The 17,418-nt window shown below is 42.0% G+C and overlaps 1 protein-coding gene across 1 annotated transcript in view; it reads right to left on the bottom strand.

Annotated features, from left to right (window-relative positions):
- Positions 1–10,596: 10,596 nt before the first annotated feature.
- Positions 10,597–17,418, bottom strand: part of LOC126199442 (bromodomain-containing protein 4-like) — a 69,758-nt gene continuing 62,936 nt past the window's right edge. The window contains exon 3 of the mRNA XM_049936360.1: positions 10,597–11,223. Within this exon, the coding sequence (XP_049792317.1) occupies positions 10,597–11,223 (627 nt within the window). The remainder of the gene's footprint in view (positions 11,224–17,418) is intronic.

Below are 17,418 nucleotides of genomic sequence, written 5' to 3'. Positions count from 1 at the left end.
AATATCCTGCACCGGCAACACTTTCGCAATTATGGATGGCTGTAGAGGCAACGTGGCTCAATATTATTGCAGGGGACTTCCAACGACTCGTTGAATCCATGCCATCTAGAGTTGCTGCACTACCCCGGAAAAAAGAAGGTTCGGCACGATATTATGTACATGCCATAAGTTTTGGCACATCCGTGTATGCGGTGTTTGCTGGCTAGGGAGAGAAGCACAGTTCTTCAGGCAGTAAGGGTCCGATTCTGGCCCTGTTAAGAGTGGTCTCATTTCGATGTCTGAATTTATCTGAAACTGGCATCATGTGGATACTAGGAACTTCACAATAACATGTTTCTTAAACCAATATTCATGATTGTTAACTTTCTTAATTATGTCATTTCCCTTCTTCCACGATTCGGGAATGGATTCATATTACAGTGAATACTGTGTTACCATGTGTTCCTCGTTACCTTGGCAAGTGCAAGTATTAGCATGTGTATGTTTAATTAGCACCTATTCTTGAAACATGGATAACGTAATTATTTCTGCCAAGTCGTTTAGAGTCACGATCAGTGGAGTAACACCTATTTTGTACAGTATTTACCAGTAACTTCCGAGTAAGTCATGTGTCTAATATGTATAATTTAGACAATTAACGCTTTAAGGGTACATTGTTATTTTTTAATGTAAATGTTCGCTATACTTCGTTTTTCTCCTTGTTTCTAGATTCCAGTGAAATAAAAGTGCAATAATTCAGTTCCATTTGTTGCTCATTGGATGATAGTTACCTTTTGTCACTGCTTGATTATGTATTAGCCTGGGCCGTCAGCCATACTTATGTCTCAAGGACATTTTCTCTTGACAATTGTGCAAATATTTCGCTTAATAATATCTAGCGTTTCAGTCGGTTTAACCCAAAAAGATAGCTTCATTTCGTCCAGATAACTACACTCCTGGAAATTGAAATAAGAACACCGTGAATTCATTGTCCCAGGAAGGGGAAACTTTATTGACACATTCCTGGGGTCAGATACATCACATGATCACACTGACAGAACCACAGGCACATAGACACAGGCAACAGAGCATGCACAATGTCGGCACTAGTACAGTGTATATCCACCTTTCGCAGCAATGCAGGCTGCTATTCTCCCATGGAGACGATCGTAGAGATGCTGGATGTAGTCCTGTGGAACGGCTTGCCATGCCATTTCCACCTGGCGCCTCAATTGGACCAGCGTTCGTGCTGGACGTGCAGACCGCGTGAGACGACGCTTCATCCAGTCCCAAACATGCTCAATGGGGGACAGATCCGGAGATCTTGCTGGCCAGGGTAGTTGACTTACACCTTCTAGAGCACGTTGGGTGGCACGGGATACATGCGGACGTGCATTGTCCTGTTGGAACAGCAAGTTCCCTTGCCGGTCTAGGAATGGTAGAACGATGGGTTCGATGACGGTTTGGATGTACCGTGCACTATTCAGTGTCCCCTCGACGATCACCAGTGGTGTACGGCCAGTGTAGGAGATCGCTCCCCACACCATGATGCCGGGTGTTGGCCCTGTGTGCCTCGGTCGTATGCAGTCCTGATTGTGGCGCTCACCTGCACGGCGCCAAACACGCATACGACCATCATTGGCACCAAGGCAGAAGCGACTCTCATCGCTGAAGACGACACGTCTCCATTCGTCCCTCCATTCACGCCTGTCGCGACACCACTGGAGGCGGGCTGCACGATGTTGGGGCGTGAGCGGAAGACGGCCTAACGGTGTGCGGGACCGTAGCCCAACTTCATGGAGACGGTTGCGAATGGTCCTCGCCGATACCCCAGGAGCAACAGTGTCCCTAATTTGCTGGGAAGTGGCGGTGCGGTCCCCTACGGCACTGCGTAGGATCCTACGGTCTTGGCGTGCATCCGTGCGTCGCTGCGGTCCGGTCCCAGGTCGACGGGCACGTGCACCTTCCGCCGACCACTGGCGACAACATCGATGTACTGTGGAGACCTCACGCCCCACGTGTTGAGCAATTCGGCGGTACGTCCACCCGGCCTCCCGCATGCCCACTATACGCCCTCGCTCAAAGTCCGTCAGCTGCACATACGGTTCACTCCCACGCTGTCGCGGCATGCTACCAGTGTTAAAGACTGCGATGGAGCTCCGTATGCCACGGCAAACTGGCTGACACTGACGGCGGCGGTGCACAAATGCTGCGCAGCTAGCGCCATTCGACGGCCAACAGCGCGGTTCCTGGTGTGTCCGCTGTGCCGTGCGTGTGATCATTGCTTGTACAGCCCTCTCGCAGTGTCCGGAGCAAGTATGGTGGGTCTGACACACCGGTGTCAATGTGTTCTTTTTTCCATTTCCAGGAGTGTAGTTTGTACACCCATATCAATCTTTGTAAATGAAAGATGAAGAAATATTCTGACGTAATTACCGTGGAAAAATATCGCTTTAATATTAAAATACGCGTTATCTATGGAACATAGATAGCTGAAAGAGAGAGAATTGTCCCAAAATATTTACATGCATCTCAGATTTGCGGTTTACGAAATTCTTTGTTGAAGGCTCAAACTAACACTTCTGCATAAAAAAGCTGAGATGTTCACTTTACGTTAGAAAAATTATGGGCTAAGATGCAGAGAATCTACACTCATCTGCGAAAACTCACTTACTTCGGTCTTATTCCCCTGTGCTATTCGACAAGTTTGAAAGTCTGCCATAGGTCTTTCATCTTAAGAGATGAAATGAACAAAGTCATATCCTGATATGTCATGTTTTCCGTTCGATTCCTTATCTAGAAACACAGTATTACCACTGCCTTTTCCTATTCATCGACTGTGGCTGTTATGGAAGCTATTTATGTAATGGTTATTTCACATTCCACAAGAAGTACAGTAGTGTCTCCTATAAGCGATAGCAAATGCGGCCCTCTCTGTGACTATAACACGCGATATACATGCAGCGTGGTGGACCACATTATATGCATCGTAAAACTTGAAATATGCATTCAAGAATTCATGAAAAATACTTAATGTGCCTGAAAAGTGTAGATACAAGCAAGATAAAGTAATAAAAAAACATGGTAGTTACTGCGTGCATTATATCTCGAAGTCGAACCTGTGCATATCAGTTATGAGGAACAGCGCCAGCACGCGAAAAATCGATAAATTTAGAACGCTGATATAATTTTCTGAATACTTTATGGTAGAGGTTAGAAAGGGGGCCTTTGGGACTGTTTTCTAAAAATTTGCAAAATGGGGACGCAAACAGTGTTTCAAGAATTGTTTCTTCTTTGTTACTGTTGTCGGTAACAAGCGGATGCGACGCGAGTGAGTCGCAGCGAAACAATCGATATGCACAGGACCAACTTTGAGATATATTGCACGCAAAGGGGCACGTTCAAGAAGTCTGTAATATTTTATTTGAAAAACAGCGTACGATCATGAATTTGTTTGAACAGCATTAACTTGTGATTAATACTGTTGGACCAAAGCAACAGTATTAATTACAAGTTACTGTTGTTAAAAAACCAAAGCATCATTTACAATTTATTTTACATTTTTCTGCTATTGTAAACATAAACGACCAAGTGCTGCTCCAAATGTTCGGTAGTAAGACTGTGTCTTGGATCACCAAAAACATTTTTATACGCAGAAAAGGACCGTTCTACATCAAAAGAGGTAACTGGGCAGTATTTGAATTTGGGTACTACGTTGGCACTTATTGTTTCTGGTAAAAGTTCACTTGCCCCATTAATAAAACTATCAATTTGGCCCAAGCGTTCAAATCTTGGTTATTGTTTAAAATATTTTCAAACTTTTCTATAAGTTTTCTTGGGTATACCTCCGGCAATGAGGAGTTCATTAGAATAATTTTATCCATTTACTGAATAGTTTCATTCAGCACCAAACCTTGAGTTTCAAGCTTTTTAATACTTGCAGGTATATGAGAAAAATGAGGCTAACTACATAAATGTCTTTTTTAATAACGAAATCATTAAAAACTTCCTTGCACTGGCAAACTGCCAAAGCCTCTGCACTATCGAAGACGTTTGCTACATGGCCTCAAAATGTTCATTGTAAAACAACACAGCTTCGACCCACGTACCCCAACGAGTTACCACTGATTCGGGAGGTAAAGGCACATTTGGTAGTTTTCCTTTGTTGGTCGTGATGTGAGCAGGAGCCTTTAGAAACACTTTCTTTGTGGATGAAATCAGTTTATTTACATTTACAAACGTGGAACGTACTTCTTCAGCAAACCGTTGTACTCTAGGAGCAAAGAACGTCACAGGAATCAAATGGGAATAAGATACTCGGAGGGCTTTTCCTGCTTTGATAGTATAGGGAGCAGCATCTGAAATAAACACGAACACCCTTTCACCTGCAGAATATACTGGAAATATTTTTCTAATTTCGTCATTCACAAATCAGGCGATCGTAGAATAATTTACTTTTTCAAGTTCTTTGCAGGACGCTAAAAAAGGAAAAAGAACGCTCTTGTTTTGAAGCACCAACAATTAAATTTGCAATCTAACGGCCACAAGTGTCTTTAGTTTCGTCAACTGAAATCCAGATAATGCTGTCTTTGAGGTCATTGCGTATTTTTTCCTGAACATGTACGTAAATTGTCGATACGTAATTTTTACGGAATGTAGATTCATCTGGTATATTTTGATTTTAGCAATATTTGCGTAGGAAACCTTTGAGGATAGGGTTTGTATGTTTGTGAAGAGGAATATTGCTTGCAATGAATGTTTTACCGAGATCCATGTTAAACCGCCTTTTTTGGTTACCCTTGGACAAATCTCTGCTACTGAACTTACTGTTGTCAGAAGTTGTTGTGGTCTTTTCTTCTGCATTCCTGCTACATGAAGACTTGTCCTGACATGCTGATGTATTTGAAACTATTTTTGCATGAAACATTTTTCTCGCAAACTCGACTTTATAAAACAATTCCGTCATTAGTAAATGTTCCAGTATGGTCAGTTATCCACGAAACAACGCGACTTTTCCTTTTTCGGGCGACGTGACGCACAACACGTTACACACTATACGTCGTAAACTGAAACAATGGACGCGCGATGAAAAGCTTGCGTAGTTTAATTTAATTGTTGCCGACGCGAAGTGGCGAAGTGTATGACAGGGGGGGGGGGGGGGGGGGATTAGACGGTGGCGCGGGCGCAGGAGCACTGACTCTGACTGCCTGTTCCTATTCCTCTTCTGTAATGATTTCGCTGGGCAGTGACCTCTTGGTTAGCGTTTGCACGCAGTTCTAGGTCGCGGTCAGTCTGTGATTCATCAAAACCAGAGCTAGAAACCGCTCGTCAAAATTTTTAAAATATTGTAAACATAGAGCGAAAATATGTATCATCACTAGTTTTTAGTTGAAATATGCAATAAGTGGTGAAAAGGAACCAAATATGCAAATGCATATGCAACATGAAAATAATCTCTTTCTTTTGCTACCGCCTTTATCCCGCAGTGTGCGCAGGGTCGGCAAGGTTAAGTACGGATTTGACAGGGTTAATTTTTAAGGGGTGGCCTGATGCTCTTCCTGCCGCCACCCCGTACCCCCCAGGGACGGAATCATTGTACCCCAGCTGTCTGCGTCTAGTGTAAATCGTGAAATAGTGTGAATGTATTTCAGATGTCTGCGAGTCGTGTAACTGAGGTGGGACGTGGGGACCAGCCCGGAATTCACCAAGTAGGATGTGTAAAACCGCCTAAAAACCAAATACAGGCTGGCCGGCACACCGGCCGTCATCGTTAATCCGCCGGGCGGATTCGATCAAGAGACCGGCGCGCCTATCCGAGTTCTCGGCTAACCCGGCGGGTTGAATATAATTCGGTCTCTAGTCATTATACTCGATCGGCTAGTTCTCACTTTAGGAATATAATGAAAGCCCTCCAAGTTCAGGAGCCGATTCTTGATAGGGGAAAGAACAAAGCGTTGCTCCGAAATGGACGGTGAATCTGCAGTAAAGTAAACAGTGCTTGTAAATCGCATTGTAGATTGTGTAAAGTGAATTAATGCATATTTCATAACGTACGTAGGGATTACCACCGGTGGATATTCCTCCACCAGATAAGTTTTGTAGCTGGTTGTTGCAAAAGGCCGCCATCACTGTGGTATTCGACTGGGCAGTAATTTTCACTAATGACGTGAGGTGCAATCATAGACTTACACATTCGACATCTGAGCACGTGCGAAAACTGCGAGTAACGTGGTTGATGCACGATGCAGCGTCCGCAGCTCGTGGTCGTGCGGTAGCGTTCTCGCTTCCCACGCTCGGGTTCCCGGGTTAGATTCCCGGCGAGGTCAGGGATTTTCTCTGCCTCGTGATGACTCGGTGTTGTGTGATGTCCTTAGGTTAGTTAGGTTTAAGTAGTTCTAAGTTCTAGGGGACTGATGACCATAGATGTTAAGTCCCATAGTGCTCAGAACCAACCACGATGGAGCACCATCCCATTCCCAGATTATTTTTCATCAACACCTCAATAATATCTTTGCCAAGAGATGGAAGACACGAGAAGTCATTACGCCTGCCATTCAGTCATTCAGCTTAAACCGCCTATGCCTTACTTGTGGGGCCTCCCCAAAGTGATGCATATCCTGAATCAGCGGCCTTTGGGCAGACCCTTGAACAGCTGGTTATCCTGTGATGCTCTTCGACTATCATCTGAAATACTGAAAAGTGTGAGGCGTGTAAAGTGTATAACGTTCATACGCATCCATTGCATCCTATAGCAGTGACCTTAAAGATCGTTTATGACATGCAAGAAATTAATAGTATAACACAGCAGTGCATAGTCAGCCATCAGTCTTCGTGGGTGATTCTTCAGGAGAAATGTCAAGAAGCATACTGAGCTTATCTGTTTGTATTCTCAGTATAATTCGTAATTTTTTCCGTGTTTTTGTGAACTTGCAAAGTTAAACTGTTAAAATCATTGTGTATTTTTGTATTTGAGGATATAGAAAGATGCTTTGGTAACGGTAACATGTATAGTCGATGAGTCGTCTTTTTTTATTTTTTGTTAGCCAGTAAGCGTTGGCCACATGTCAGACAAATGCAGCCTCGGTTGCCGAAGCATCAGTAAACTAGCGAGTCACATATTGAGTTTTTTCTGTGTATTTTCATAGTCTAATACTGAAGCTACTAGTAGTAGGATGGATTTGATGTGTTCGTGATGTGTGCAGACGCAGATGTGTAGTTCTGTTCGACGCATGCCAATATTTCAGTACGATGACAACTCCCAAAGATGGTGTGTCTCTTAATTCTTTGTTTCTCCTGCGGCTATTGACGATGGATTTATCAGTTATACGTAGGTTGTCGTGAGCTGTCCGGGCTTGTCTTTTGACTGTAATTGGGAGAAGTATTACTGATCATATAGGTTCTGATCGGATGCTCATCTGCCGTTTCATCCAGGATTTTACCAAGGGAGTGACATGTTTTACGAGCTCTTGTACCTTGAAATTCGTGGCACATGAAGTATTAGTTTTATATGACTTGAAGATATACCTCCAGGGCATGAAACCGGCCGTCATACAGTGAGAACTTAAAAACAAAAATAATGGTTCAAACGGCTCTGAGCACTATGGGACTCAACACCTGAGGTCGTCAGTCCCCCAGAACTACTTAAACCTAACTAACCCAGGGACATCACACACATCCATGCCCGAGGCAGGATTCGAACCTGCAACCGTAGCCGTCGCGCGGTTGCAGACTGAAGGGCCTGTAACCGCTCGGTCACAGGGCCGGCCTCTTAAAAACAGCTTTCGCGGTTCAAAAATGGCTCTGAGCACTATGCGACTTGACTTCTGAGGTCATCAGTCGCCTAGAACTTAGAACTAATTAAACCTAACTAACCTAAGGACATCACACACATCCATGCCCGAGGCAGGATTCGAACCTGCGACCGTAGCAGTCCCGCGGTTCCGGACTGAGCGCCTAGAACCGCTAGACCACCGCGGCCGGCAGCTTTCGCGGATTTGGATTTTCATTCAGTTTTAATACAGGCTACTTTACCTTTTCTGATTTTAAATTGTTTGAATGTTCTTCACATTATATACAATCTTTTTAGCTACGGTCACCCGACCTATAGGGAAATTGTAAGTGAATTTAAAATACAGGCTGTATCAAAAAGAATCGATTTGGCCCATCTATATTTCTGAAACTAATAAACATAGACAATGAATTTAGTATTTTGATGAACGGAAAGCTCAAAACGTTTTTCTCACAGTCGTTCAGAGGTGTTCAATATGCCCACCTTGAGATGCACGGCATATATCAATACTGTATTGAAATTGTTGCCACACTGCAGTGAGCATGTCTTGAGTTACAGCATGAAACAGTTGCTGTTATGTGATGTTTCAGTTCATTCATTGTTGCGTCCGCCACCGTAGCTGAGTGGACAGCGCTCCGGCTTGTCTTTCTGCGGGGCCCAGGTTCGACTCTCGGCTGAGTTGGAGATTTTCTCCGCTCAGCGACAGGGTGTTTGTGTCGTCTTAATCATCATTATTTCATCTTCTTGGATAGTAAGTCGCCGAAGTGGCGTCACCTCAAAAGACTTGAGCCAGGCGATCAGGCCTACCCGCCGGGAGGCCCTCGCCACACGGAATTTCATTTCATTCACTGTTGTAGCTAACGGAGGCACATGAACATAGTCTTTTATAACACTCACAAGAGAAATCACATACAGTCAGATCCGGCTACCTTGGTGGCCAGTAATGTAAGGCTGAATCATTTGGTCCAGTGCGACGAATCCATCGTTCAGTAGACCTTCGATTTAAAAAACCCCGCACTTCCAGATGACAGTGCGACAGTGCCCCATCCTGTTGCTAAACGAAGTTCAAATGGTTCAAATGGTTCTGAGCACTATGGAACATCACTTCTGAGGTCATCAGTCCCTTTAGAACTACTTAAACCGAACTAACCTAAGGACATCACACACATCCATGTACGAGGCAGGATTCGAACCTGCGACTATAGGGGTCGAGCGGTTCCAGATTGTAGCGCCTAGAACCGCTCGGCCACTCCAGCCGGCGCTAAATGAAGTCGTTCGAATCAGTCTACAACTGTGGGAAAAGGAAGTTCTCAAGCATATCGGGATATGTGCGTCCTGTAACAGTCAGTGTTCTCGGTAAAGAAAAATGGACCATACCTTTTCCTGTGAAACTGCACAAAACACATTAAATTTTGGACAGTCCCTTTCATGACTTACAATATCATGTGTTTGTTCTATGCCCCATATTCTCACCGTTCGATTTAAATGGAATGTTGTCTCGTCACTAAACACTAAGTGTGGAAGAAAACTGTCATCCTCCATCTTACCAAGAACGATATTACAGAACTTCACACGTCGTTGTTTGTCACCTTCGCGAAGAGCTTGCAGTAGCTGAATTTTGTATGGCTTCATGTGTAAACGTCAACGCAACACATGCGCCAGACGGATATCGGGGGCATGTTGAGCTGTCGAGCTACACGGCGAACGGATTTCTGCGAACTCCTTGGTGAAACTATGGCGGATGCGTTCGACGTCTGTATCAGACACTCGGGGACGGCTCGGCGATTTGATTTTATACAAACAATCTGTTTCTTAGAATTGTTCATGCCATCGTCTAATGCTTTGTGCAGTAGCAAAACCCACACCATACCTTATACGAAAGTCAATCTGAACACAAGACGCTTTCTGTTGTCCCGACACGTTTTTACCAGGACTGAAGAGGGCGCACACTGCTGCTACCTAGTGGGAACGATGTAAAACTAAACTGAGAGTTTGATCTTTCCAACACTACTTTGTTCACGCACGTATCTCAAATAACATAATAGTTATGATTAAAAAAAATCAGATGACTCTTTTTGATACACTCTGTATTTGTCCTTTCTAGTCGCCACACACTGAGCTCTGGCCCAGACCTCAGATAACTTGCAGTTGGAATAGATGAACCTAGCTTGACGCTAGTAACCTGATAATAGTATGAAAGTGATACAACATTTGAATCCAGTCAGTGATTCACATTATAACAAAACTATGACAGTTTGAAACCTTTACACAGAAAAATACCAATGTTACCAATATTGTAAATAACGTAAATAAATTTGCTCAATTTTTAATCATTTATTAAATATTGATGTGTCTGTGGCACCTCGTTCACACACAGACACGACAAGTCTGACCTGGCTGTTCTTTCCTATACTGCTCCGAATTTGTACTATGGTTATCTGTGCAATTATGAGCCAGAGAACCAGGGTGGCGCGGTGGGTAGTGTATATCGCTAGTGAGAAAGAGATCTGGGTTCGAATCCTGGAATTTTTACAGATTATCATGGGCTTGAGACTTAATGTGTCTCTAGAACAGTTAATTTCGTATGATTAATGTATCTTTTACTATGTGCAGCGCACCAGATCTACTTGCAGTAAATCTTCAAAGTTATGAAAATTTTACGGGTTTCCAGTGGTAAGAATATGCATAACATTTTATATGCGTGTGATGAATGCAATTTTTTTCAACCAAGCAAAATGAAGTAGTGGGAGTCTATTAGCAAATAAGTTAATTTAAGTAAAGGGAGAAAACACATGTAGGTACAAGCCCTTATGGCAAATGGTCAAAGATTAGCAAATAAGTCTGCACACCTTGAGAGACGACTTGGTGCTGAAGAACTTGCCGCAATCTTCACACTTGTGTTTTGTACGCCGATCTATTGCTTCATCAGAGGCTAATACTGGAGTTTCTGGCAGTTCTTCAGGTTTCCGTGATGATTCTGGCTCGTCTGGAGCCTGCTGTAGGCGAGGGCTTGGAAGCTGCAACAACGGTGGCTGGGGCTGCTGGAGTTCCTGAAAGGGGGCTGGGAGCTTTGATGTTGGTACTGGGTATGGTGGCACTGTTGCTGTGAGTAGTTGGGGGGATGGCAGGAGAGGCGGCGTCACAGGAGTGGCACAGTGGACCTGCTGTTGGAGATCACTGAGAGATGGTTGAGGTGGAGCTGGTGGTGGGGGAGGTGGCTGGTGTTGAACAGTGGGAATCCACTGGTGCTGCTGCAACTGTTGTGCTGACGTTGCGGCCTTCGACTTACAGGGCTGGCCGATGTCGTTTGTATTGCTGCTGTTGCTTTTGTTGTTGGTTTCTGGGCATACCGTCCCGTCTGGAGATCCTATGTACATCAGCCTCTTGACGAGAAAGCTGGTGCGGTCCTGCTCGCTCTCGCGCACTGTCGGTCTCTCGGAGCCTTCACCATGCTGCTGTACATGGGAAGTCTTACATGAACAGCAGCACAAACACTGGACCTACTACAGTGAGAACACCACATAGCACTGGTTGTTAGTCACATGTTAAAAGATGCAAATGACAGTCGGAGGAGTTCAACACTAAGCGAGACTGATCAGTTACAGTCAGGCATGATGGTATTACAGGAAAGCTACGTTAAAGCCTGGAAACCGAGTGGTCGTCGATGGGATCAAGAACGGTCCACGGAATTTTTCAGTATGCTTTCAACCTAGCCTTCACTTTTCAGTGTGATGATCCACCACGAACGACACATGATGCGAATTCTACGTTAACCTGTATGTCCCCTTTATCTAGTAGTATACCTGGGGTGGGTAATGGATACGCATGTCTCTGAATGGTGTCCAATTGCGAGACTTCCGTTCAGCTACAGGAAGCTATTGTGTCACTGAATGATCAATGCATTATAAACTGGAAAGGATGCACACGAACGTCCAAAACTTGAGGGTTAATTAATTACTTGAACAAATAGAACATTTTAAGCGAATCACAGTTCGGTTTCTGAAGTGGCAAAAATACAGAGTCAGCCATAGTAGAATTCACAAAAGTTGTACTTGATGCTCTTGATAAAGATGTGTGTCACAGGCATATTTTTGGGTCTTTCTAAGGCGTTTGATACAGTCGACCATAAGATTATATTAAATAAATTAGAAGCATTGGGAATAAGAGGGGTAACTAATGATTCGTATTGATCATACCTAACAGATAGGGTACAAAGAGTAGAGATAACACATACTTCAAATAACTCTAAACATTTAGTAAAACACTTATCAGAACCAAAATACATTAATATAGGGGTTCCACAAGGTAGCATATTAGGACCAATACTGTTCCTGATATACATCAATGACTTTCCCAGTAGTGTTACTCATAGTGAAAAAATTCTCTTCGCTGATGACAGCAATATTATAGTCATTGAGAAAACAAAGGAATCCTTGTTGAGAAAGCAAATGAAACTCTCAAGGAAGTTTATGATTGGTCAATAAGCAATAAAGTGACTTTGGACATAAAGAAAACTAATGCCATGAATTTCAGTTTGAAGAGGAAAAATGACAATGTTAAATTAAATGTAAATGACACCTCTATAGACTGTAACAAATGCAAAATTTCTTGGAATGAATATTGATTCTCAGTTGAAGTGGTGTGAACACACAAAGGTACTTGCAAACAGAATGTCATGAGCATGTTATTATCAGTGTCTTTTAGTTGCATATTATTCATATGTAAACCGAATTCTTAGCTATGGCATGCTTTTTTGGGGAACAAATGCACAAAACATGAACGCAATTTTCAAACTCCAGAAAAGAGCCATATGAATAATAACCAAAAATACTAGTCGAGTTCATTGTAAAGATCTGCTCATAACACTAGGGATTTTAACTGCTCCATGTGAATACATTTACCAATCAGTTGCACACATCAAAAATGACATTGGTAATTACTGCACAAACAGCTCTGTCCATGACAATACAACAAGAGACTGAACTTAAATTTACCAAGAGAAAATAAACATGAAACTCAAAACAGCAATTTCTGCCAAGGAATAAAACTGTACAATAAATTACCAAAAGAGATTAAAGAAATTTCAAAAATATACTTATTTAAAAAGGCAGCTAAAAACTACCTGTTATGCAATACATTTTATAGATTGAAGGATTACTTAGCTAAAACAGAATAGGGATTTTATCAAAAAAATGTTATACAAATAAATAATAATAATAAATAATAATAATAATAATAACGATTATAAAATATCCAACATTACACATAACACCTTCACTTTATGTTTCTTTTCTTTTTTTTCCTTCCTAGAAATATTTACCCCCAAGCTCTTCCTCTTTCTGAGCTCAACGTCTCACTCATTATGGAGGGATGCTGACTCAGTTTTTCGGGATAGCAAATGGGAAGTTGCGGTACAGAAAATGACTCAAAGATCACCAGTGTGTATGTGTGTGTGTGTGTGTGTGTGTGTGTGTGTGTGTGTGTGTGTAGTGAGTGAAGTGTTTTACGAAACAATGTGTGTATAGAGTGTGCAGTGACTGATACTGAGATATGAGTGAAAAGTGTGACAATGTTATTTAATAAGTTATTTGTAAAAAAAGTATTGTATACCAGGAGTAGCTCTAATGATTGTCTCTAACTAGAAGTCTGTAAATATATTTGTATACAAATAAGGTTATTTTAAATTGATCTAAATTTTTAAATACTCTGACATGTCCTATACCTTCGTTAAAACAGATCTATGGATGAATAAAGCTACTACTGCTACTACTAGTATAGAAGTGGGGTAAGCATGGGGGTAATTATGGAAAACCTACAGTCGTGAAGAGGAGCAGCACAATGTGAACTTCGAGTAGCAGCAGCCTGAACATCTTCCGACTACGGGGGGACATCCAACGCTGGAATTCAAGTCGGTCTACTCCAGTTTGGCTAGAATACGAAAGGCAATCATGGATTCTCATTTTACACTTGAGTGACTCATTGGCGTTAAATTAGACGAAATCCCGCAATCGAGTCAGAGTAACGTTGTCGATCTGCAAACTGTTAGTAATGAACTGCAAGAAGAGCTTCGGCAGTTAAAAGCAGAAAGAAGTGAGCGTAACATTCCGAAAGACCTGTCAAATGATAATTTATGCTGTACAAATACAACTCCAATACAGAATTTTTCATTATTGCCATCAGTACCAGTGGTTAGCGGGAAACCCGAAGATGAAGTGAAAGTGTTTTTTCGTAAACTTGAAGGTGCCGCCCTGTTAGGATCATGGACAGATCCCGATAAGCTAGTGGTTGCCAAATTAAGAATTGAGGGAGCAGCGGAGCCTACTTGCGTGAAATCATAAGATTACAATGAGTTTAGAACGCTTGTTGTTCAGAGATTTAAATGTAAAAACGGGATAAGATTTTACAGAGAGCAGATTTACATTTTGAGAATGCGACGAGACGAATCTATGGAGCAGTTTGTCGACAGAATTCGAAACATCAACGCTCAAATGTAGAAGTTAGTAGAAGACGAAAATGAAAATTGCATTTAGTTGTTCGAAGCCGACCAGAGAGCCCTGAACACATTTATCCATGAGTTGTACAGAGAGGAAGTAAGAAAAGCTGTTATATTGGCATGATTTAAAACGTTTCAGTACGCAGTAGAATCAGCTGTTGGTTTGGTTGAAGCACTAAGACATCCGAATGAGATGCAGAAACAAGAACGCAGAGTTTTCAACACAACACTACTGTGCTACAGATGCAATAAGCTGTGTCACAAGCGTAAGAATTGTGAAGAGAATCTAATCTGCTATCGTTGAGGGATGCAGGGTCATGTTTCGAGAGATTGTCGCAACAAGAAGAAGGGTAATGAGAGCAACAGTCAATCTGCAAGATCTTTAAACGAGTACAGGTACGTACGGGCCACCACTCCGTCCGCCCCCTGCCAGAGACAATGGTTACCGTTAGTTCCAGCGAAAATCAGACCGAAAATGACTTTGTGATAGGTGCCGTATATCGTGGGGCAAACATCGAACTACTTATTGACTCGGGAGCACAGACCTCATTAATATCGTGTTGCATAGATAAATGGGATTAACTGAAACCGCCGCTACTAGAAGTGCAAGGGTTAAATGGAGGAAAACTACGTAACTATGGAGAAGCTGACAGAATTAATTCTTGGCCAATTCCAAGATGAAGGTGAAAATAAAGATAAATACACAGCAAGGGAGCAAGTAGTTTCAAATAACGAAACGCGTTATGACGGTGTACTTGGATTTGATATCTAACGAGGCAGAGATATTTGTCGCAGAAAGGATGATCAGACTAGGCCGTAGCAACTACAATCTACGAAATCGTTCTTCAGATAGTACTCAAGGGAGCAGCGATACTGACGTCGCGTGAATGGACCGCCCAAACGATGTATCAGTTCAAATCATCCTAGTCGATGTTCAAATTGATCAGCCTCAGCAAATTCCCAAGAGAGCAGGAAAGACAATCTACACTGACGTTAAGTCAGCCCAATGCAAGGAAGGAACTTTGTTATTAACTGAATGATCCGAGAAAAGTGAGTTATTGGATACAATGCTTTGTTATGTTGCTAGAAGTGTAGGTGTCGCTACAATGGTGAGACAGAATGTCGCAAAAGTCCCGGTTACAATAACGAATATGAGGAATGAGGATGTTGTTTTGCCACGAGGAACGGAAATAGCTGAAGTGTCGAGCATAAGTAAAAGTGATGCAATACAGATCCCAGATGGGGTAAGAAACGCTGCAGTTATAAACACAGATTTTTGTAACAGTACCGCAAAATTACAAAGAGGAGACGAAGTTAATAACGAAGTGAAGCGCAAGATTAGGAAGAAGTAGAACGTTTGACAGATGATGAACAGAAGATTTTAGAGCCTGTTTTGTTGGAGTATGCAGATTTATCCCGAGAACGTGCAAATTTATCTGTCACTAATTTAGTTCAGCATCGTATTCATACAGGGAATGCAGCCCCAATCACACAGAAACTTTACCGAATACCATTTAGTCAAAGAGAGTTGGTAAAAGACATGGTTAAAGAACAATTAGAAGCCGCAATTATAAAACCAAGAGATCCTTCAGACCCACCGTGGTATTCGCCTGTTGTAATTGTAAAGAAGAAATCAATTTCTGGACAACCACAGTTCCGTTTTGGTGTTGATTACCGATCTTTGATTGCTGTGACCACACCCAACATTTACCCCTTACCAAATTTAGTGGTAATCTTGGATTACTTCGGCAGATCTCGAATTTTTCAGTATGTGATTTAACAAGTGGTTATCACCAGTTAACAGTGCATCCAGATGAACAAGCAAAAACTTCATTTTTAACTGTAACAGGAGTATACAAGTATCTTTGTACGCCATTTGGACTTCATAATGCTCCAGCTACATTTCAACGACTAATGGATTCAGTTTTACGAGGGCTCACCCCAACATAAGCACTTGCTGACCTTGATAATGTAATAATTTTTTGGTGAAAACATGAAGCAGCATACTGAGAGATTACAAGCTGATTTTGAGCGTATAAGAAGTGCAAACCTGTCTTTGTCAATAGATAAATGTCATTTTGCACAAATTAAGGTTAACTATCTTGGTCATGTTATAACCTGTGAAGGTGTTCGACCTGATCCCAAATTAATTGAAGATGTAAAGAAGTTTCCTGAGCCACAGAATTTGAAAGAACTACAATCATTCTTGGGATTGTCAAATTTCTACAGACAATTTATGGTCAGTTATGCGAATATAGCACATCCAGTGACACAAATACTGAAGAAAGGAGCCACATTTAATTGGTCAAAAGAATGCAAAAAGGCAATGGAAGAACTTAAAACTGCTCTAACCACAGCCCCAGTGTTAGCCTATCCGGATTTCAGTTAACCTTTTATTATTTCAACAGATGCATCCACTTTTGCCATCGGTGCAATCTTGTATTAAAAAGTTGATATACATGAACATCCAGTCTGATTTGCTTCTAGACAATTAAACAAAGCAGAATGTAATTATACTACTACTGAGAAGCGGCTTTGTGCTTTGGTTTTTGGTATAACACTTAATAGATGTTTCTTAACAGGAAGAGATTTTACAGTTATTACAGATCATGCCGCACTTAAATGGTTACTGAGCTTAATGCATCCAAGTTCCAGATTAACAAGATGGGCATTAAGACTGAGTGAGTACCAATTTAAGGTTATTCACCGACCTGGTAAACAACATGGGAATGCTGATTCAATGACTCAAAAAGTCAATGTTTGTGTTACAATAAGTCGAGAAGAAGAGTTAAAGGCCGCTCAAGAAGAAAATCCACAATGCAAATCACAGAAAAATGATAAACATTTTGTCGAAATAGATGGATTATTGTACAAAATCACTAGTAAAGGAAACCACCTAGTTATTCCAGAAAGCTTGAAAGAACAAATCATGAGAGAACAACACGATTCTTTATAATCAGGGCGTTGCAGTAAAAAAGCCTCAAACATTAAAATAGCTCAAATGTTTTGGTGGCTGTGCCACAAAGCTGACGTTTCACAATATGATTCCTGTAACACATGGAATAATGTAGGAAAAAGTAGAGCACCATTGCAAGAACTGCCAGAGACAAGTAAACCATTTGAAAGAGTAGGACTAGATGTTGTAAGACCGTTGCCT

Source organism: Schistocerca nitens, chromosome 8 (assembly GCF_023898315.1).
Source record: "Schistocerca nitens isolate TAMUIC-IGC-003100 chromosome 8, iqSchNite1.1, whole genome shotgun sequence".
Lineage (NCBI taxonomy): Eukaryota > Metazoa > Arthropoda > Insecta > Orthoptera > Acrididae > Schistocerca > Schistocerca nitens.
This window is presented reverse-complemented; position numbering and strand designations above follow the sequence as displayed.